The sequence below is a fragment of the Limanda limanda genome, chromosome 4 (genome assembly GCF_963576545.1).
Source record: "Limanda limanda chromosome 4, fLimLim1.1, whole genome shotgun sequence".
Lineage (NCBI taxonomy): Eukaryota > Metazoa > Chordata > Actinopteri > Pleuronectiformes > Pleuronectidae > Limanda > Limanda limanda.
Window position 1 is genome coordinate 9,800,526 of NC_083639.1, and position 22,832 is coordinate 9,823,357.

General features: G+C 42.0%; 2 protein-coding genes across 2 annotated transcripts in view; both read left to right on the forward strand.

The window, feature by feature from the left end:
* Positions 1-13,756, forward strand: part of LOC132999353 (guanine nucleotide-binding protein G(i) subunit alpha-2-like) — a 47,208-nt gene extending 33,452 nt beyond the window's left edge. The window contains exons 2-9 of the mRNA XM_061069008.1: positions 3,242-3,284; positions 5,256-5,397; positions 5,874-6,034; positions 8,931-9,059; positions 11,009-11,138; positions 11,334-11,487; positions 12,496-12,708; positions 12,818-13,756. Coding sequence (XP_060924991.1) covers positions 3,242-3,284; positions 5,256-5,397; positions 5,874-6,034; positions 8,931-9,059; positions 11,009-11,138; positions 11,334-11,487; positions 12,496-12,686 — 950 coding nt within the window. The 3' untranslated portion in view covers positions 12,687-12,708; positions 12,818-13,756. The remainder of the gene's footprint in view (positions 1-3,241; positions 3,285-5,255; positions 5,398-5,873; positions 6,035-8,930; positions 9,060-11,008; positions 11,139-11,333; positions 11,488-12,495; positions 12,709-12,817) is intronic.
* A 4,403-nt stretch (positions 13,757-18,159) lies between these two features.
* Positions 18,160-20,832, forward strand: LOC132999996 (PAK4-inhibitor inka2-like). Its single transcript, XM_061069815.1, has 2 exons — positions 18,160-18,275; positions 19,705-20,832. The coding sequence occupies exons 1-2, from the start codon at positions 18,258-18,260 to the stop codon at positions 20,704-20,706; spliced, it is 1,020 nt and encodes a 339-aa protein (XP_060925798.1). The 5' UTR covers positions 18,160-18,257; the 3' UTR covers positions 20,707-20,832.
* Positions 20,833-22,832: the final 2,000 nt, after the last annotated feature.

Sequence of the window (22,832 nt, forward strand, 5' to 3'; positions counted from 1 at the left end):
TTCCCCTGGTACAACAATGATAATTGTTTTTCATACCAAGGGGCCCCTCGGCAGCGACCTGCACATCCTCAAACAAAGGTAGACACCCAATTACAACTCATTTCAGTCCAAATGAAGCCCAGCTAAAATCTGTGGGTCCCATGTTGTCTATAAATACAGGCAAGAGTTATTTCCCTCATCTGCTCTCTAACAATTAAATTAATGAAAGTGCCGGGTACACCACTGCAACACTTTGTGGGAGCAGCACATTCTCTCCTTTTACGAAAGTAAGGTTTGCTTTAGTCGTTGGTGTGTGGTCATGTGGGACTTGATTAGAACTGTTTGTATTTGCTGTCGTCATGTGCGGAGTAAAGGAAAAGTGACACTCACCACCTGTGAATACAGTCTGTCAATCATGGGTCAGACACCCGGCCCTGTCCTGCTGCAGGTGGACCCCAGTCGATCCTGATGGTACTGGTTCCCCCTGGCACCCGTCTCCATGTTGGTCCTCCCTGTCAGTAATCAGTCATTTCCTGTCTTATATTTGATCCTTCAAAGCATATAAAACAAAGCTTCGTCTGCTACTACCCCCACTCGGTGAGATCTGACGGTGATGGCATGTGTACTCAGTCATACTTTTCCCAAAAAAGGCCTGTTTCATAGCAGATATTTGGATCTATTGTTGTAAGAAAACCACAGATAAATAATAGTTTTATAGCCGGGTTGAATTCCATTTAGCTACTTTATAGTCGTGGTATTTTGCACACGTCCTTACTGTCACAATGACATAACTCAGCAGAGCCATCGATAATGTTGTTAGTAGCACCAATGTTTTACTAAGACGCGCGCGTGTGTGTGTGTGTGTGCGCGTGTGCGTCCTGTTCGTTCAGCTAAGATATTATTAGTAAAAACAAAGTGTGTCCAGCCCTGCAGGAATTCAAAAAACATTCTTACTAAAGTACATGTGCTTGTACAGTTGGTGGCAGCCTTTAATACCAGCTGGCAACTATAAAATATTCAAGACAAATATTGCATCACATGCCTGTACTTCCTCTGCATGTGTCTTTATACGCTGTTGTTGAACTACGAGTACTGCACATTAGTATATTGCTGTATAAATAATATCCTAGTATATTCCCTAATTTATTGTGCTCTACATTTCTTTGGCGTTTCAGTATTCTCACATTAAATTTTCTGTCAGAGGCGGATGAACAGAGTGTTTTTTTAGCAGACATATCATTTGCTCCGGACAGATTCCACACGCACATGCTTGAATGCTGAGAACACACACTCTGCCTGGAGATGATGTGTATTTGTGTTTGTGTTGTGCAGTGATAATAGCTGCTACCTTTTTGTTAATCAAACCGGCAGCGGCACCGAGATATTTGCCAAACTTCACTGCTCGCTTCTAACTGTTATTAGCTTCAGATTCACTGGACAAACTCCAAAGGGCATGTTTACTACTATCAGGAGAGCTTGCGTTTGTGTGTGTTTGTGTGAACTCACAAGTCTAGAAAATATGCTCTCGCAGTTTGAAACCAGACATAGCACATGGCTCTTGGGACAAATTTGGCCAACTCTCTTTTGCTGTGTTGTCCTCCTGATATTTAATGCAAAATTATAAGTATCATTTATTAGTGCTTAAACCTAAGAGACAGTTAAATGCAGCGTAAGTGTGAAGATGTTTAAGAAGAAACAGTTTGACGGCCTTTTGTAGTTTTAACCAGCTTAAGTAGAAGTAGAAGGGAAATCAGAGAGTGCATACCTCTGTCAAGGCTAATGCCCTATTTCACCTTGTCATAAATAAGTTGTGGGTTAACCGATTTAACCGGATCCGCTCCAAGCGTGAATGTTTTTTTCCCGCCTCGATCAATGGGATTGGCTCCAGCTCTCCTTACAACCCTTTAATTATAATGTGTTTAGATAATTGACCAATGGATGAATGGATTTTTTTCTGTAATGTTGCTGATGAACAAAGAAAATCAGAGGAAACATAGCTTCCTTGGTAATGGTGCTTATTTGACACATGATTTATCCATCCATCTATTTGACTGCTTACCATTTGAGGGTTGAGGTGTAAACTGGATTTACGCGCTGCGTAATATTGTATCCGCTTTATATCAAATGAAGGGCACACTCAAAAATAATGTTTTTGTTTTGTTTCTTATTTTCTAGGAAGATATGGTTACAGTTTTAGTTCCTATCCAATGTATACAGTGCAGCCAGAGAGAGCTTTTCTTTCCCACCTTTCCTCCGGTGTAACACTGTCATTGTCCACAGACTGTGCGGCAGATGGACGTGCGTTTCATCACAGTTTGATTTGCAGGTTACTCGGTGGAGACTCCAGAACCATGTGGTGGATGCAAAATGGAGAATGTCTCAATGCCTCTGCGTGAAAACAGAAAATCACTTTCACCCTAGTGTCCTGGCTCCGCACGCTCAGGCCCCGGACACAAACATTACATCTCTGACCACATAGCACACACCTAATGACACCTTTAGGCTCTGGGATGTCTATTAAAACTGTCTTCATTTCAAGGCAAACTGTTTGTTCTGCTTGATTAGCCAGTCTGAGCTCATTGACCATGCAGGAGCAGGAGCTGACAGCTGTCTATGGAAACTATCTTTGCCCATTACTACCCGGGGGCCTCTCTGTGCATGTGCGTGCTGCATGCTGTGTAGTAGTGTATTTTGAGGGTCATCCCAGAGAGACTTCACCCTGGGCGAGTTCGAATGCAGAGTGCACTGACAGGCACCCCTGGGTTTATGTGTCTGTATGTGTGTAGTGTTAAATTCCTTGTGGCAGATGAGCTCTCCCTGGTCGCCTCAGGCTGGTAGAATAAACATAGCACTGGATAAGAAGAAAAAAAAGGCCCCATACCTTGTCAGACGTTTCCATTAAAATGTTAACTAGGATAAAGTGACTTGTCTTGAAGAAGAAGAAGAAGAGGACGATAGGATGGCACCTGGGTTTTTTTGCTTCAGAGGTTCAAAGTGTCTCTGTTGTTTCCACTGTGAAGTAAAGACTTTGCTTCATTGCCATTTCAACTCAGACTACAGTTGGTAATGTCTGGGTTATAGCCGTAGAGGCAGAGTCCCTGTTGGTTCACGGTGAGAGGAAAGAGTAGACTGGTTCAGGATGGAAGTGAGAGATGGAGAGGGGGAGCTCCAGATGTGAAGCGGCCAACCTGGCTGCCTGTTTATATTTCTGGTCTAACGGGAGCGTATTTTTAACCTCTGCCTGTTTTTGTTCTCTCTGCAGGTGCTGGCGAGTCAGGGAAGAGCACCATTGTGAAGCAGATGAAGTGAGTGACTGCTAATTATTTTGCTTTTCCTCCCAACAGGTCTGACAAAATAATATGTATTTAGGGACACTAGTATTAGAAAGTAAAAAACAACAACAACATTGATTTGAAGATCAGTATTTATTTACTGCATCATCAAATAGAAGAGTGATAGCAGCGCAATAATTTTTGGATACTAGAACAAACTTCTTTTGGGTGCATGCACATTGAGGCCCTTATATAAAGATTGTAATTATTATGTACAGTGTTATCTATGTGGACTGTTTGCTGCTGTTGTTCTTTCACGGAAAAAGGAATGTAACACCAGACAGGACGGAAGACGTCTGAAATAGACCATATGTGGGAGGGTTCATATCAGCTCTACATCAGTTTAACAGTTAGATCAGCTAGAAACCAATACAAGTTATTTCACACATAATCTTCAGAAAATGCAAATAATCTTAATTTTCATGCCTCTTTTTTGTATTCAAATTTAATGAAAGAAGGTATGTCCACTAAATGTGGTCTTCGTATGTGTAGTTTCCATTTGGAAACATTCTGCTCTCTCTCACACACACACACACACACACACACACACACGTGAGCTGCATCTGCCTCTGCGCTGCAGCGTATTTAATACAGGGGTGTTTCTCGTATGATAAGTGGAATCTTCCTGCTCGCTGATATGGTAACTAATGTATAGAGTTAGACGCCCCCTGGCTCAGAAGCAACATGCTGGAAATAGGTCATTAGAAGTCACTCTAGCATGAACATTATCACAAGCCCTATGGAGGTAAGAAACAATTGTTAAGTGATTCATTAAATCAGTGGAGGAGTCGTCGAGTCACTGTGCAGAATACTGATACAGTATGTCAGTACTCTCGACTGGTTCCAGGGTACATAGCTGGTTTGTTTTTAATATTTTCATTTTACTTCACATTAGAGATGCACCATATTGGATTTTTGTCGATATCTGAAATACCGCTACAAGTATGAATACCAACTTATTCCTAGAGCCTCATATGTTGGTTGGCTGAGAGTATCAGCTGATAGACATATTGGGATCTTTGTTTGCCAATATGCACCAATATTAAAATGTTTATTTTACAGTTTACATGTTTGTTTGTATTTTATAATTGAATATCAATATATGTAGTTGAATTATCAAGCCTCAATTTCTTTGTCACAAGGGTTTGATCATTTCATTTTAGGAATAAAAGAGATATTCTTTAATTTGAATGTGTATATTGGTATCAAAAAGGCATTTTTATTTGCCGTAGAGTTCACATACCAGAGCCCTAGATCTTTACTTAAATTAATTTACGTAGTTCTTGTCACCTGTGGTTTTCCTGCTATGGCATTTTAAATGTCAGTCATTTAGACTGCATGTAGACAACACTCAAAGACAGATATACAGTGCGAAGGATTCTCCTTTTCATAATTTTTAACAAAAGGATAAATGGATAAACAAACCGTGTGAGTTTCACAGGAAACTCAACCAGTTTCAATGTTAAAAAATCCTTTGACAGTTGACTATAATTTATTGTGATGAAGAAAGGATGACATATACTTTGAAGAAAAGTGACAGCCACAGAAAAGCATTAATGACAGGTTTTCAATTCATCCAGATTCAGAGTTATATTAAAAATGTGCAGCGACAGAGACTGTCAGTGTCGTATTAACTCCGCTGTGGAGATCATGTGATTTTATTAAAAACGCACAGACACCGGTGTCGGTTCTTATCCCTACAAACTCTATTGACATCTTCGTCTGTGTCCTCTGGTGTGTCTGCTGTATCCCAAGATCAGACAACCAACCCTCTGATAAGTAGACAACCTGCTCTACCCCTGAGCCACAGCCACTCTCTAGTAAGGGTGTAGCTGTAAATGACCTCAGGATTAGGTTTTACTGTAAAATTTAGAATCTGGCTTAAAAAATATGTTTGCATGTTTTTTAACAGCTTCTCTTTTTTATCTCTCTCTCTGAATTCAGGATCATTCACGAGGATGGATACTCAGAAGATGAGTGTAAGCAGTACAGAGCGGTGGTCTACAGCAACACAATCCAGTCCATTATGGCCATCATCAAAGCCATGGCGAACCTCAAGATCGACTATGAGGAAGCTTCCAGAGCGGTAGGTCTCTAACAGTAAAGTAGACACTGAAATGCATAAACATGAACCATGGTCGCCCTCTGAAAAACCAGGATGTGAATACCATGTCCAGCATGTCCAGCATGTCCCTTTCTGTGTCCACAGCTCTCTGTGGACACAGAAAGTCTGTCCAAGCTTAAAGGCACAAGGAGAATACTGGACATAAATTGTACATTCAAAACCTCTATTTAATCTTGATATTGATTAAACACTGACTCAAAATCAGTGAAGTACTCCATATTTTGTCATGATAAAATGTATTCAGGTCCATTATTTCTGAACATTGTAAGAAACAAGGAGAATATTGCCAACGTGGAAACAAACTTTTTCCTACAGTGTCGCACTTATCAGCTTTGTCTCATGTAGACATATGAAAAAAATGTCACGCTTCCTACTGTTATCACTGCATATGCGTGCGTGTGTGTGTGAGTTTATTTGTGTCCTTCTTTCCTTGCCAGGATGATGCTCGCCAGCTGTTTGCCCTGTCCGCAGCAGCGGAGGAGCAGGGCATGCTGCCTGAAGACCTGTCCAACGTCATCCAGCGACTGTGGGCCGACAGCGGCGTCCAGATCTGCTTCACACGGGCCCGAGAGTACCAGCTCAACGACTCCGCCGCCTAGTGAGTGCTTTAATAACACAAAATAACATCAAGATTCTGCTGTGGATTAATGTGTCTCAACATAAAATACTGCATTACCTTTGGAGTTAAGTCTGCTGTGTTGTAAGTTTATACAGGGGGTTGTGATGCAGAAAGGAGCATTAGATGTGTGATATCAAATATGATCCAAACAAATAACTGAAATTATTGTTTCCCAAACTCATCAAATGTTGTTTAAGAGTAAAATAATGTTAACATTACTTGGAATATTTAATATTTAGGGTTAGCTACTCAACAAGTGAATTCTCTGTGTGCATTCAAAGTGTCATGTTGGAGCTGAACACATATAATCACTTGATACAACACAAACAGTAGCTTGTTAAAATGTTATGCAGATCTGCACTTTCCCTGCTAACTGAACTTGAGTAATGTCATGACACTTTACTCCACTCTAATGGAGAGAACATTTAGCGTACAGTTGAATACATTATTGTTGGTCACAAAGAAGCTGAGCCTTAATAGACTTTCAACTTCCTCCAGAATATCTTTTCATTGTTACTTTTCATCTCCTCTTCCATCTCATCCACATCTTCCTCTCCTCTCTGCTTCAAACGTTTTCTCTGTGCTGGATTGTGTCTGTCATTTCTCACATCGTTAATATGTCACCACACTACTTTTCTCTGCCTCCTCACATTAACCAGTGAGGAGAAATCCACAGAGAGCAGCTACAGTCATTAATAGAGAGCACACTACTGTGTTGTTTAACCGCTGACTTTTACTTTTGAGACCTGTCGTGCTGCTAATCTGCAGCAATGTGGCCGCCGTCAGCCGCAGGTTGTTAATTACCTCAATTACCCTCTTCTCTGAGTGCTGCATTTGTTGGCCGTGCTTTTTTCTAATGCACCAGTATAATAACAGGGAAAGAATGAGGTTATTGCGAGCGGCTGCTGATGATAGAAGGTGAGGACTGGGGATCACTCTGATCTCCGACAGGCTCGGCATCGTCCACTGCTCACAAACAGCAGCAGGACTTAACTGCTCTTAATGTGTAATACACAAGGTCTTTGACAATAAGATGACACCTCCAGGTTGTGCTTTAAACTGTCAGGTGAGTGTTTCTCGAATCATTACTTTGCAGTCGAGGCGGCTTTTTATTTCTAAGGGGAGCGATATTGTTGTGTTTGTTTTCAGCCACTATAATCACAACATCCCTGCCTCTCTGCTCGTGTTAAAGCCGAGGGGACCCGGTGGAAGCAGGCGACGCACAGTGTTCCATCACGGCTTTGTGGGGCGCTGAGCGAGTCGGCCGCAATAACAGAAGAATAAATGAGCCTGGCACTGGAGTATAATCCATGTGTGAGCACAAGCTGAGAGCCAGAGAGAGGAAGGGAGAGATAAAGAGAGTGAGAAGGAACAACTCACATTAACAGAGATCTCTCCTCTCATTCTCTAGGTTTGGCAGAGAGGGACGTGCACTGTACACGCTGAAAATAATGGATCCCGCTGACATTATTTAAGGAAATGTTCCAAACCTTTTCACATGTGTGTATAAAATGAATATTGATTGTTTGTATGCAACAATATGAACTGCCCATGGCTTTCACACGTCTACTGTGGCTTCTTGCTACCTGTTGGGTACATGTTGTCTCCAGTGGACTGACAGGGTTTGTAGTCGACCTTCACTTTCTCACTTCTTCTTTTGAGAGTGTAAGCTGTCAAAATTCAATTAACCGTCAAGGCTTATAAAGCCGACGGCAAAATCAAGCGGAGTCGTAGAATCTGATGTGTGGAGTGGGCGACAAAAGCAGCCTAAATCTCTTTCTCTCCGTGGGGAGAGGGATTATGATTAAACTGGCTCGAAGTAGTGATGTGAAGGCTCTGATATCTACACTGTGTGGCTTGAGTGGGATTACACTCAGCACCAACACTTTGTTACACAACAGACTTTGTATCCAGTTGATTATGTTGAAAATATGGTCAAAAGCTCTCATTGTCTTTCCAACTCCAAAATCTCCGTTGGCGTCTTCTACGTGTATGGCACCTCTTTTTCATCCCGAGATATTCTAATTTTTAGTTTTTTTCAGTTTTGCATCTGTGACGTGTGAAAAGCATTATCGACTCACCCAATCGCTCTCTGTGAATCTTCTTGCTGTATTCTCACATGGGCTCACTCTGACACTTACTTACCAGGAAGTTGGCAGCAAAACTTGTGGAACATGTCCAGATCAACTGACTCAGACATTTGTTTTCTTACATCCAGCATCTTCCCTTATTGCAGGAGAACATTGTATTATTATTGTATTAATATTTTACAACTGAATAGACTCCTGTGTTCTGGCTGTCCACTCCACTGTTTTTTGTCTCCAAAGCCACATTAGGTGATTTAAGTATTTTTCTCCTGAGCATTTGAACTCTCTACTCAGCATGATTTAGTGATTACATCATCAACCACATAAATCTGTGGTTGTCGACAAGAATCACTAATACGATTATACACTGCTACTATCAGAACGGCCGCTTTTCACGTGTTTCCACTGGCAGAAGTTACTGAGGAATTATTTAAGACTCCTTAATATTTCAAAATGACTGGAGTTGTGATTTTAAACTAAGAGGACACAGGGTGTCTGTGTGACCTGTCATGGAGTCAGCAGAGGTAAATAAACAGCCTTGTGATGCTCTATGACTCTGACTCCCCGTGTAATGTGATTATAAACTGACAGGGCTGAGGCGACGCAAAGCGCCGTCATCAGACCACTTCCAGTGTGAAGAAACAGTTGAGACTTTGCCCCTGAGGCGACCTTCCCTCGCACCCTTATCTTAACAACAACTGCAAGTTCAGATCTTTTCCCCCTTGTGAGAGTAGAGGACGACAGAGTTCATTCCACACTTATGTGATATGTTTGTGTCGTCCCATCAGTTACCTAAATGACCTGGAGAGGATAGCCAAGACAGATTACATCCCCACGCAGCAGGACGTGCTGCGGACCCGGGTGAAGACCACTGGCATCGTGGAAACACATTTCACCTTCAAGGACCTGCACTTCAAGTAAGACGTCTCTTCTTTCTGGTGTTTCCATCCACTTACGCTTAACTTCAGAAAGACAACTCGTGTTATTGGTGGTTCAATCACCACATCTGGACACACTGTGAAGCTCACACTTTAATTTCACCTACAAAAGTCCACAACTGACTAATTCACTCACTTAAATTACCCAAGTGTCCCTAACCCGAGCAAGTGCTGTATAAAACAACCAACACTTTCACTGCATGTAGCAATCAGCTCCGCTCATATGTTTAATAGTGAAGCTGCTGTTTAGACATCTAGAAGCTAAAGTGATGAGTGTGGATGAGGACGAGGTCAGGCTCAGCTCAGCTCAGCAGGGGGCAGCAGCCATTTAATCAGGCTGCTGATCATCTGCTGAAATTCATCATCGGGTTTGAAGTGCTCTGACAGTTTTCTGGAACATGTCCCACGTAAGGATGTACACAATTAACGGGTTTTTAAATGCATCACTGTGTTTGAAGTTAATGTCACACAGATGTTGTAATCATTCAAATCTTAAATATTATAATGAAAAAATGGCTGCTCATGCTGTTGCCTTGTATTTATCAAACAACAATACTTGAAATTGTTGCTAATTGTAGAATTTTGCCATCTAAGAATATCTGAGGAAAATTGATGGGTGTGTGTGCACATATTTATATATTTACTTAAGTTGTAGCATGCATGCAACTTCTCGCTTTTTGGAAAGTCAATCAATAAAACTTTCTTGGTTGCTCGACATCAGCCTCTGTATCAGCAGCTGAGCTTGAGTTGCATTTACCCTAAACAGCTCATTCTTCCCCTGCATAAGTATAACAACAGGAACTCCTACTGTAAAGTTTTTACAGCAGGATAATAATCATTAGTAACTTTAAAAATGTATTTGGAAATGCAACCTCTATTTATTATAACCCACTTGATATGTTTCACAGTGGAAATGTTTTGTCTTGTTTTTGTGTTCATGTGCTAGTAACAAGTTAAACATTGTAAAAATACAATCTGATGGTTGTAGCCCCCCTCCAGACACACACACAAACACACACACACGCATACACAAACAGACACACACGTATCTGATGGGCACAATGGCCATAACTAACGCTTTGAGAACAGCAAAGGAAATTGTTTGGAAAATATCCAAGATATTTATTGAAAAAAAGCTTTTACTTAGACTTCACTCTAAGTTCATTACATGAGTCGGTTGAAATGAAAATGTGTAATAAAAAACTCTATTGAGTGTCTGCGTGTAGTATTAGTTTCCTAATTACCTCTTTATATATTTTATTTCTTTTTGCAAGACATAAACCCCATCCGACCAGCATATGTTTACCTCCAGCAGTCTCTTCAGCTCTGTGCAGCTGGGATACATCTCACTTATGTAAGCAGCTCTAGATCACAGTGTAGAAGTAAACAGTCTGATCTGTGTCACTGTTATAATGAGCTCTGCTTACTCAGCCTAAAGCTGCGCTGTCCGTGAGAGTCCAGGTTCGTCTCTAATGAACCAAATTCTCTGAAATGGTCGGCAGGAGGAAAGAAGAGCCATGAAAAAAGTTTCACTGCTGATGACGCTCATAGTATTAGACGGAGATAATGTTCAATCTGGCTGCAGCTGGATTGAGCTCATCCATCTAGGTTCCCTCCTTCTTCATGAATAAGTCACATAGGATCTGAGTGAAAGCCCTGTCGCCGCCATGTCTTAAGCCCGCCTGTTACCACAGCAACTGCAGTGTACTAAAATGCGAGCAGATGCCAGGAAAGTGATGAGACCTGTGCAGCGAGCTCCCTGCCCAGAAGAGAGGAAGCAGCAGAGTTGTATTCACAGGAAATGGGGGAGAGAGCGCACACATTTCCTTGAAGCTGCTTGGCATGGCTGTCATATTGAAAAAGTGTTTTCCTCCTGTGCATACTCCCATCCGCCCTCTCTCATAAAAACTGTGTGTGTGTGTGTGCAGGATGTTTGATGTTGGTGGCCAGCGGTCAGAGAGGAAGAAGTGGATCCACTGCTTCGAGGGAGTCACAGCCATTATCTTCTGTGTCGCCATGAGTGCTTACGACCTGGTCCTGGCCGAGGATGAGGAGATGGTGAGTTAAGCTGCTTCTTCTCTTTCAATTTCAAATCAATAGCTTCACAATCACCTCCCAGTCAAGCTCGTTCCCAGGATAATTCTCGAATGGGGAGGGAGTTTGGCATCTGAGCAAACTCATTTCCTTTATGTGCCCTAGTTGTGCTGTTTAATAATCTCTTCATCTCTGTTCATTTGTGTGCGTCCCACCCAGAACCGGATGCACGAGAGCATGAAGCTGTTTGACTCTATCTGTAACAACAAGTGGTTCACGGAGACGTCCATCATCCTGTTCCTCAACAAGAAGGATCTGTTCGAGGAGAAGATTGCCCACAGCCCTATGACCATCTGCTTCCCTGAGTACACTGGTACTGTATCAAAGACTCAATTCACAAAGAGGCCATAGCTGTCTGATTTACAAAGCTTCCGTTCATGTTGGTGTTTTTACAACCGCTTCATTGATTTGAAAATGCAATTTTCAGTCTGAGAAAACTCAAATTATACCTTAAAATATCGTTTTTTAAACTCGAGGGAAATATTCTGTTAAACGGCTGCGATATTAACGTTTGTTACCGGTTCTTTGTTCCTAAAATCACAAATCGTATGTCTAGTCTCTGTTAGTGCGTCTCATGTATCAGAAGTAAACAATCTGTATAGAGATGGATGACATGGCCCCACTTCCTACAAAGGTGAAGCCCAAACGCTGAGGTCCCGCCGATACACTTGCTTGACCAATTACATGTCAGTCTCAGCCGTCAATCATGATATTGTGCCCCAGTTTTATAGCATCAAAAAATGTATTAAAACCAAACATACCAATTAAACATATATCTTTGTGATGAGACTAACTCAGATGCCAGGAACCGTCTTTTTAACGTCAACATCTATTTGATGTGTATAATGACTAGTTTGATCCAAGTCCCATCCACTATTATGGACAAGGTGGGATTTATAACCTATCCTCGACCGGCCACCAGGAGTGATCAAGACGATACGGCTTCACTCCTGATCCACACTCTGTGATTAGCAGGATCAAAGTGACAGAGTTAAGCTCGTTTGAAAATAATTCTGCAACAGAGTCGCCACCTGATCCAAAATCTTTAAAATCTTTTGAATCATGAAACAAACAATATTCTTTCATCCAGATGGCCAGAGCAGTCTTTGAGGATTTTGGAAATACTTATGGTGTTAAAAATGGGTTTCCAAACATCGCTGATTAATATTTTGTTCAGTGAAAATTGTGGCTCAAATGAAATGGTAATATGTGTGAAACACAAACCTGAAATTGGTCTATACAGATTAGAAACAAAATGAAACTGCCTTTTGATTTTTTATTAATTTTCATCGGGCTCTTTTCACTCCATGTTTCCTCTCAGGTCCTAACAAGTACGAGGAGGCCCAGGCTTACATCCAGACCAAATTCGAGGACCTGAACAAGAAGAAGGACACCAAGGAAATCTACACCCACTTCACCTGCGCCACCGACACCAAGAACGTGCAGTTTGTGTTTGACGCCGTCACCGACGTCATCATCAAGAACAACCTGAAGGACTGTGGCCTCTTCTAATAACACAGCTGAGAAAGTCAAGGTGCGCTCAGAGAAAATACTCTGACAGGGATTCAGTTCTCTAACAAGTCACAAAATAGATCTTGTGTTAAAATGACTGACTTGTTTGTGTCTTTTTTGTGTTTCATTAGATAACTTGAACATTCTAACAACCACGACGGGGGAACCCACACACACATCATGAATGACTGCACTGGCCAACCACGATTCCTGCTTTGATCTGCTTTTTATAAAACCACCTAAGAGACTGATAACTCGATGGGCCTCGCAGAATTTCAACAGTTGCTGATTCAGTCACTCGTATCGTTAACTCTTTGGGCTATGACCACAGAAAAGAATCAACGTTTATTTTCTATTTTTTGTTCTTTTTTCTGTTTTTTTCTTCTTTATTTTTAATTACTAGAGGAGGCAAAGGAAAACTTTTTTATATAAATGAATTCATTTTACCTTTAAAGATTCTGATGTGAAAATTATTAAACTTTTAATCACATGAAGCTTATTTTTTAAGACATGAAGCACAGGCATGGACAGAAAATATGATTGATAGAGTAAAAGTGCTTTTTTTTAATAATGTTTACATAAGTTCATCATTCATAGCCAGACTGCATATTGTTCTGCATGACTCAACATGGCAAATAGTAGCTCTGTAATCTGCATAAATTATCTAACATTCCTACAAAATAAAATAAAAAACAAAAAAGTAAAAAACAAAAAAAAACATGGCTTCACATGCAGGCAGAAATGAAATCCTAACTGATATTTAAAGTATGTGTGTACCTAACATTCTTTCACTTTTTTATAGTACCATTACCATGTCTGTTGCAGTATGTTTGTGCCTTGACTTCTGTTTACAACCGAATCCTAGATATGCTTTCAGTACCGTCTGACCATCTGTGCGCCGATAGTTTTTCTTTTTGTTTCTCTGCCTAGCACCCTCTGAATATATAGTGATTATTAATGACAGACGAAAATCTAATTCAGAAAAAAAAGGTTAGTGTTTTCTTGGTAAATATTAAAATGCTTTCAAAGTCCTATATGATTTAATTTAAATAAAAGTAGAGATCACCTGACTATTGTACACTTGTTCTTCCTCTCTGTTTTGATGCTTTATGTTTTATTATTGCAGCGTTGTTTATCTTTTTGTGTTGAAACACAGTGACAGTCTCACACGTTAGTTTGTGTTGTTGTTATGCAGGGGGATTAGATTGCACACACAGGCGTGAGAGGGAGCAGATTTCGGCCATTACATCCTCAGCCGTGCAGGAAGGAACACTTCAAATAAACAGCCCTGGTGTTTGGTCACAATAATAAAAGATGTAATTCACTTGAATGTCAGGTGCACTTGGTTTGGAGGCTGTTCTAAAACACAAGTAGAGAACTGTGCAATGAGTTCCTTTTCAAGTTCTCCTCAGGTGAAGCTTTTACTTATAAGGCCCTTGTCACTGGTGTTTGAGCCTAAACAACATGAATCTAATATTGCAAAGGAGCCAGTGTCCATTTCCTTTTCCAAACACTCCAATAATAACAATCATTATGAATAGCAGTGTTTACGAGGCTCAAAAACACTTACCACGGGTTACAACAACAGAGAAGGCAAATAAAAGCAAACTACTAGACATAAAATACATTAAAAAACAATAATCAAACAATACCAGCGGTTTTAACATTTAACCAGGCTTATACAAACATAGGTGTAACTTCATCAGACATTTCTCAAATGCTTATTTAGATAATTCAGTTTTATCATCTCAACACAAGCCAACTTCAACCCTAACTTTCTTCTGAAGACGTTTTTAGACGAGCTGTGGGCGCCCTCTAGTGGACACTTCAATTACAACGCATCGGTTCCTTGGTAAAGCCTCATTTTAGCTCTGTTAACATCAACAAAGAGACTAAGTTACAGGACAGTACAATGTAAACAAAGAGTCAGGAACCACAGATTTTCCCAACACTTGAATTATAACTGCTGCTCTATTTGCAGTTCTTCTGTTAAATGAACAGCGGCTGTGTGTCTGTGACTCTGAGGAACAAACTGCTGACTTCTGTCAGTGCAGCTGCGTCCAGAGTCTGTCCCACCTCAGTGGTCAGGGACAAAGACAGAGGGACACCATCAGTGAATGACACGTGATGAGGGATGAACAATCAAACTGAAATTCTATCAGATCAAGTTTAATGTTTTGATCAGGAGAATGGAAAGAAGGAGAGCAGCTGACTAACTGTACACTGAATGAGCCCAACCTCTCTAAGTGTATAATGTTATTTGCAGTCACATCTGTTCACAACTTACCTCAAAATACCTTAGTGTCATTACCTAATGAGCAGAGTTTATTGAGCTCAGTTGGCTTTTGTGTTCACAGGACAGTCAACATGCCTGAGAACATTTGTTGAGGGTAACACACACACACACACACACGCACGCACGCACACACACACACACACACACACACACACACACACACACACACACACACACACACACACACACACACACACACACACACACACACACACACAAACACACACAAACACACACACAGGTCTGCGCCTCTATCCTTATTAGGACTTGGCATTAACTTCCGTTCATCATGAACAGCCTCATCAAAATGTTATCCCTAAGGTTCACCATGACCAGTTCATGCCTCACCCAAACCTTGATCTGACCATAGTTCACCTCGTACCACTAACATTGAGCAGGACCTCAGGAAAGATGTTTTGCCTCATTAAGACATTTGGTCTCCATGTGGTCCAATGATCCTGATGAGGTCAGTTTTAATGCTGGAAAAGAACAAACACACATACAGACTCACACACACACACACACAAATTTAAACACAGCTACTATATACCATAACTCAAAACTCCAAATATGGATAAATGAATGTAGGGACATTATGTTGTTTATACTAAAAACAAAACACTAAATGTTAATACTGTAATACAATACAAAAGAGGATGATGATTTAATGAAAAGAGCCAGAGTTCTCAGCGCAGTGAATGTGGATTTTATTGAATAAAATGTCCTAAATCGTTCAGCAGTAGTTTCTCTAGAGGGCGCCAAAGTTCTACATCCGAGGACTCCACCAGACATAAACCCTCATCCAGTCTGTCAGAGGCTCAAAGCAACTGTGATTTCATATAAATTATTTTGGATTATTTTCTTTAATTTTGTCAGGCTAATTTAAAAGCTTGACAACGATTATCTGCACTGACAGCTCTGCATGTCTCTGATTAAATGTAGGCTTATGAATGGACAGAGCTTGGATGCTTTGAATCATGGCTATTGACTGTAACATGCAATGAGTAATACTGACACACAAACACAGAATCTGGAGAACTACCCACCATAGTGAGGTCTGAGTCTTTCTGATGGAGTGTAAAAGAAGCACTCAGCTTTAATGGCCTTCACCGCAACAATACTTATGATGTCGAGATAACACTGAAAACCAAACATCACAGTGATTATAAAAATGAAGTACGGTAAAGAAGGAGAGGAAGCAATTCATCGGTGACGGTAATGGACTGTGTTCACACCATCGTACAGGAATCAAACCCATTAGGCTTTTGGAAAAGCAGAGATGCTCGGGATGGAGGTCGGCCTCGGCAGAAAATTGAAATAATCACAATTCCATTAGCTGCCCGGTGTAATTATTTAATGCACAGAGAAGAGTGTATATAAGTGGGTGGGTTTTTAGAGTGGGGGCTTCCCGAGGCACCATCCTTATAATGGTGTCCTTTAATAACAAAAGAAAACCTGAAATAGGAACCTGCAGACAATGTTTCATAGTGTTCATCTGCACTGAAGCTTAAACTGAAGCCTCATATGAAAATACAAGGATTATAAAGAGAATTCCATCTGGACAAATTACATGCTTTTGCATTGAAGTTCTCAAAGAGACAAATTTGAACAGTTTGTACAAGATCCCATGAATCTGATCATGTTTATCACGCCCATCGTTATGTCAGAGATTGTATTTCACACGTTTGCTCCCGATGTGTTACCTGGTCGTGTTGCTGCAGCAGGTTGGGACATGCCACTGGAGCCCGTATGTAAACGCTGAACCTGCTGTGGAGCTAAATCTGCACTTGAACAGGAAACTATTAGACCTGGATCACTCCCCATCAGGGAAGAATTTCCAACAGGCCGGGCAGCCCATCACATCTACATAAGCACCCATTCACTCAGCCGCAGTGTGAATGGAGGGTCGAGTACAGGACTGTCGGAGCGACTTTAGGCTCAATGTCCAAATAAGAGTGAAGATCAACTGCATTTACATTGAAGCACTTTGTTTACACTGTGTTGCAGTGATTTGCAATAAAGTCAACAGAAGCACAAGTTTAATGACTAAAGGTAGAGAGAAGAGACAGAAAATGTGAAAGAAGAGAAAAAGTGCATGTAAATCAAACCTAAAGTGATTATTTGTTTTCACAGTATTCTATTCAAGCATAGAGGACATCATTGAGCTTTATGAACTAAAAATATTAGAAGGTTAATGTTGATATTCCCTTTAACCCCTGGTTTTACTTTTAATCTGTTGTTTTCACATATAAATTGTTAGATCTCTGCCCCTAAACCTGAATTTAACCTTAGGGTTACTACTTAACTTTAATTATTCATATGCATACATATGATATATTTTAAGGTGTCCATGGCTAGGTAGTATTGGAATTATTCAGATTGTGTGTGTCATCAAAATTCTCTGACATTTGTTGTACAAACTATAAACCAATGAAATGATCATTAAAGCAATAATAATTAGGTGCAACCATGCAGCCTGATGAAAAAATAAAATAACAGAGACACATCATTTAAAAAGGTTCAAGCTTGAAGACAGAAAACAAAATCAAGTGGCGTAACAAGCTCTTTGTATTATTTAAAAAATTTGAATAAAGTTTTGTACATGGAAAGATTCTGTATTTCTCTACGTAGGAGAACTGGTTTGCAGAAACAATCACGGGACATTTCCAAGCAGCAATAACAAAAACACCAACAGACATTAACCAACGCTTACATTTGACATTGCACCTAAATCATATCTGGATTGTTTTGCTTGTGGAATAAATGACGTCAAGGGAAATAAACCAGAACTAAATATATGTACTATTTTTTTTTTTTTTTTTTTTTTTTTTTTAAGGAAAGTGGAAAGTACCATGTCCAGGGGACTGTTGGGGACTCTTCTGTAAAAATTTTGACTGAGCTCATTTCTAAAATCTTTTCAGCAAAACTGAAAGTGAAAGAGGACAATCTACTCATTTCGTTTTAATTTTAACCGTTAACAAACACCGGGCTAATATTCAAATGGGATCAGTTATTCTCACGCGGTGTGTTCATGTAACATCAGAACAATGAGAGGGTTTTACCTCTTGCATCTGCTGCTGATTTGTTAATGAGCCGTGAGCATGCTGCGCTCTGATTGGTCCATTCAGGCACGGGTGGCTGTTGAATCTGTAAAACGAGGAGAAGAGAAGAGGAGAGTTCACTCACACATCTGCCTCGGACCCGCTCCGCGTCCTGACTGCAGCTCGGCTCCGTGACAACGACATCTTTCCTCTTGCAGGAACTCAATCTTACAGATGAGAACGACAAAAATGGTGAGTTTTCTTTTTCTCTCTCTTTACACTTTTTTTTCAATAGTTATAAACTTTTATTTAAATGGAATTTCTCAGAAAAAACGGCTTACAAAAGTGTTTCAAAAAATGCATAGAGCAGTGACACCTTCATCCAGACATGTGTCCCTACAAAGTGAACAATGTGTTTGTGTTGATCTGAACAAAAGATCCAACATATGTCTGCAACATCTGCTCTGCAGCAGAAGGCTGAACTGTCACTGATGCTTTCAGATTGTACAGTTGCCTATCTAACAGGGACAGTTGATTATTCTCCTCTGTTCATGCAGCAGATGGATGAGTGGAACCGTTAAGCAGACATGCACCGTTTATACACATGGGAGTAGACACTGTTCATTATGAGATAAGTCCTTTTCTTGGCTCTCCTTTTTTTTATTTGATATGTGAATCACATTCCTTGCTTGGTCCATGAGCATGTGCCTCCTGGCTACTTTCTCAAGTTCTTGCCACATCTAGCAGAGTTATGATGAAAACAAAATGGGGCAGAGGGTCTCTGAGCAAGGGTCACAGATCCTCTACTGGACAGTGGTGGGACAGAGCAGACAGGTCGTGCAGGTTACAGTGTTTGTGTCGTGGCATCACAGGAGGAGAGAAGCTGTTGTACTGGATGTGAGATCTACAGCCACATGCGGGTGTTTATATCCTGTGTTTCTCCTCATTCAAAACTTTGTTAAAAAGGTTGAAAGAAGCAAACATCCCACGTAGAAAAGTTTAGTTTAAATCTGGGCACAGGGTGTGTTAATAATGATGTCACCCAGGTTTACAAAGAATATTAGCGTTGCATTTTCTTCCCAAACTCTCCCTCTCTCTCTCACAATCTGTCACATGATCTCTCATGCGCCGGTTGAGTTTGAGAGCGAGCCTCCGCCGCTCACTGGCTAATTCCGACCAATCAGCACACAGAAGAAAAAAAGCTGTATAATGCACCTTATAGTCGGTGTGACTGGTGAAAATCATATAGGCAAGTGAGCTGCACCCTTAAAGAGACAGGACCCCTGTTACTAAATAAAGATCCCGTCTCCCCTTGATGCTCTGCAGATGTTTTTACTCAGAGCCCTGGAGTTGTCGCACTACGTAGATAAATATCTGAGGTGGGACGTTAGCGCTTCTCGCTCTATAATAACATGTGTCTTAGTTGAATCCCGTGAGTCAGTGCAGGGTAGGTCAACAGGGAGTTCACTCAACTTGTTGGTGTGGTCAAGTCAATGAACAGACAGATCAATGTGCTTTGTGTTGAAATGTGTCTGTCAGGCTGAGCGTGCCCGAGCCTGCCCACGGAGCTCTGATACTCAGCTCCTGTTATTATAAGACAGGTTTTGAATCTTTCCAGTCACCCGCCTTAGCTCCCTGTATCTGACTTGTGTTTGACTCTTTCCTGCTTTGTCTCCCTCAGCTTTGCGTACAGGACTCGGGGGACTGCCTGCGGGAGCACATGCAGTACATGATGAGGTCACTGCAGGACCTGAAGCAGCTGAGGAGGACCTGTCCCGCAGCCCGACAACCGCTTGCTCCCATCTGCAACCGACTCCCGGAGTTAGCGTGCCCCTCAGCGCTGGCGCGGGCCTGTCAGCAGCGTGCGATGCTACGCGAGCGCCGCACGCGCCTGCGGATGTCTGACTCCAGCTCCGCCAGCACATACGACTCTGCCTGCTGCCTGGCGAGTCACTTGGAAGAAGACGAGGACGCGGAGGAGGACGAGTCGAGCAGCCGGCTGGGTCTGAGCCTCCGACTGGGCCTGGCCTCTCCCAGCAGCCACAAGAGTCTGGAGTTTGATTCGGGCTACTCGGAGGCGTCGTGGCAGGAGGAAGGAGTTGTTCTCAGGAGGACGAGGAACGTGCGGGTTTCTTCTTCAGCCTGCCTGCGCACAAACAGAGCGCCGAGCGGACGTATCCGACCCAAATCCACCTCCGATGCCTGCCTAGAGAGGTGGACGTCGTTTGAGGTCAGTGACCCAGAGGACTGGACCAACTCTTTATTGACCAGGGGACGCAACCGCCAGCCTCTGGTCCTTGGGGACAACAGCTTTGCAGACCTGATACAGAACTGGATGGATTTGCCAGACTTCGCCGAGCCCGCTGACCTGAAGCCGAACTCGAGACCCAGGCCGGGAAGAGGCTTCTTTGTCAACATGAGGAGGAAACTTGCCGGGATTTCTAAGACTGTGGAGGAGAGGGTGAAGATGAGATCCACGGACTCGGCTCATCTGAACAGAACTGATAATGCTCAGAAACGTCTGTCCTGTCCCGTTGTGGCGTCGCAGCCCAAAGTCCCTTTTTTCCACCAGTCCCACTCAGGCATCAATGAGCTGGACTCAGACTTTTACCAGTTCGCTGCCCTGATGAAGTCGGGCAGCCGAAAGCCCATCATCTGCAAAGACATCTTGGGCTACGTCTGACATGTAGAGCCACGTATGGACAATCCTCCGAGTCACTTTATTTTGATATGACTGCCTTGTTCTCACTTGTTATATGCTGTGATTAAACTATTGGAAATAAAAAATGCTCACGTGTTTTAAACTCTTCTTACTCTCATCTATATTCTTCATGATTTGCAATTCTCAGAAAACTTCTGCAACAGTCATCCGTGTTTCATTACATCAAATTACAGTCAGACAGTGATTCCTAACTGCCCGTTTAGTTAAAAGAGGCCTTTAAAGCAAATGAGTGTGGCTCCATTTGTTTTCATTAGAAAGGTAACACTGTGGGCGTGCACGAGTGTGGAGATGCATGGTTTAGTGTATCAAAAAAGATAAATTGAAAATGTGCAGACTTGCTGTCTTTCTGGGACTAAAGTTGGCAAGGAGTGTTTCAGAACACGTTTTGGAGCACGCTTGTTTGACTCAAGGGGACTCGCTGTTCTCAGAAAAGTTCTGGTCTTGCTCAAGGCGAAGTCGAATCCTTCGGAGAAGCTTTAAAACAGGGCGACGGAGCTATTTACAGCCCAGGAACAGAGGCTGTATCAACACAGAGCCGTGTGCGCCTGATGAGGTAATTCCCCATGTGTCCGTGCAGAGAGAGGAGAAGGGAAGCGAAGCAGCTGGCTGCAGATGGAGCCCACGTTTACTCTCGCCTTAGCTTTACGAAGCAGAACGCCTCGCTGAGAGACCCCCCCCCCCCCCCCCCCCCTCATTTAACCGGTGGCGGTTCTGCAGCCTCACAGGTGGTGCCAACTCATCCTCATATATCGGTTAATGGTACGATTAATCCTGGCCTCTGAGGAGAGTAAAAACATATTAATACAAGGGAGTGACATATGCACCGAGATAAGGTAATGATCACTTCACCTTTGCCTTTAGAAATTCACTGTGTTCATCAATTCAGAAGAGAAACCACCCCAGACGTTGGAAAGATACATTTAGCTTCCCAGGACCTCTGCTGCTCTCGCCGGCCACGTCTGATATCAAGGACATGGGAGGCTAGAGAAGAGAGATGGTTTCTTCCCTGGGAGTCATTCGTCTTACAGCCTGCTTATCTAGGTCTCATGGTGGTGGTGTGTCACTGCGGCACGCTGCTGGGCTGAGTCCACTGGTTCCCAGAGGTTCAGTGCAGCAATACCACTTATACCAGCTGAGTCCGAATCATCTCAGGGAAGAGGAGGAGAGGTAAGAGGACGTAAAGGATCCACACAAACTGTTGACAGCCCATGGTCCCCACATCATGGTCCACTATTCTATAGATCCATGTAATCCTATATATGGTGTCTTTACTGTACTTTTACATGATACTACTGATACATTTTTCATGTATCAGTACTTGACATGGAATTTGGGGATATTTTTTACTTTTACTAGACGTCATCAGCAAATATCTTCGACTAAACAACATTTTTGCATTACGTTACATATTCCTGTTTTTTAAATGTATTTAAAAGTAATAAAGGGGAATGGTTCTACTGATCCAATCAGAGTGGCCGGGTAACATTAGACCCCACCTCCTTTAACAACAGCTAAGTGTGTCTGCAGCAGCAGCATCACAGGTGAAGAGACACCTGACATATATTCAGAGGAGACCACCACCCAGACCCAGTGGTGTAGTGAGGCTGCAGGTCATGCGTGTGTAACACTGTGATCACTGAGCTGTAGATTACATGAAGCTTCAATGCCAAGAATTAGAATCAACGAGTTTTTGTAATTGAGTAACTCATGCGATCATTTCTGCCCTGAGTCCTATAGGTATATTCATACGTACCTTAGAGGGACCCAAAAATGAAAATTCACTCATTATCTACTCACCACTATGTTGATGGAGGGGACGGGTGAAGTGTTTGAGTCTTGACACAGTGTAGAAGTTTCAGGGGTAAATGGTGTTGCAGTCAAATTCAATACAATTGAGGTAACTGGTGACCACTTCTTCAAACCCAAAGAAACTGTGATCCACATATGAACACAGACATTTGGTTTAAAACAAGATATACATGACCTGTTTGAGTCAAATTTGACTGTCAGGGCTTACGGACACTTGGATGACACCACCGGAGCAGTGTGGAGGCATGCTATGTTTACTTCTGTTGTTTTTGTACATT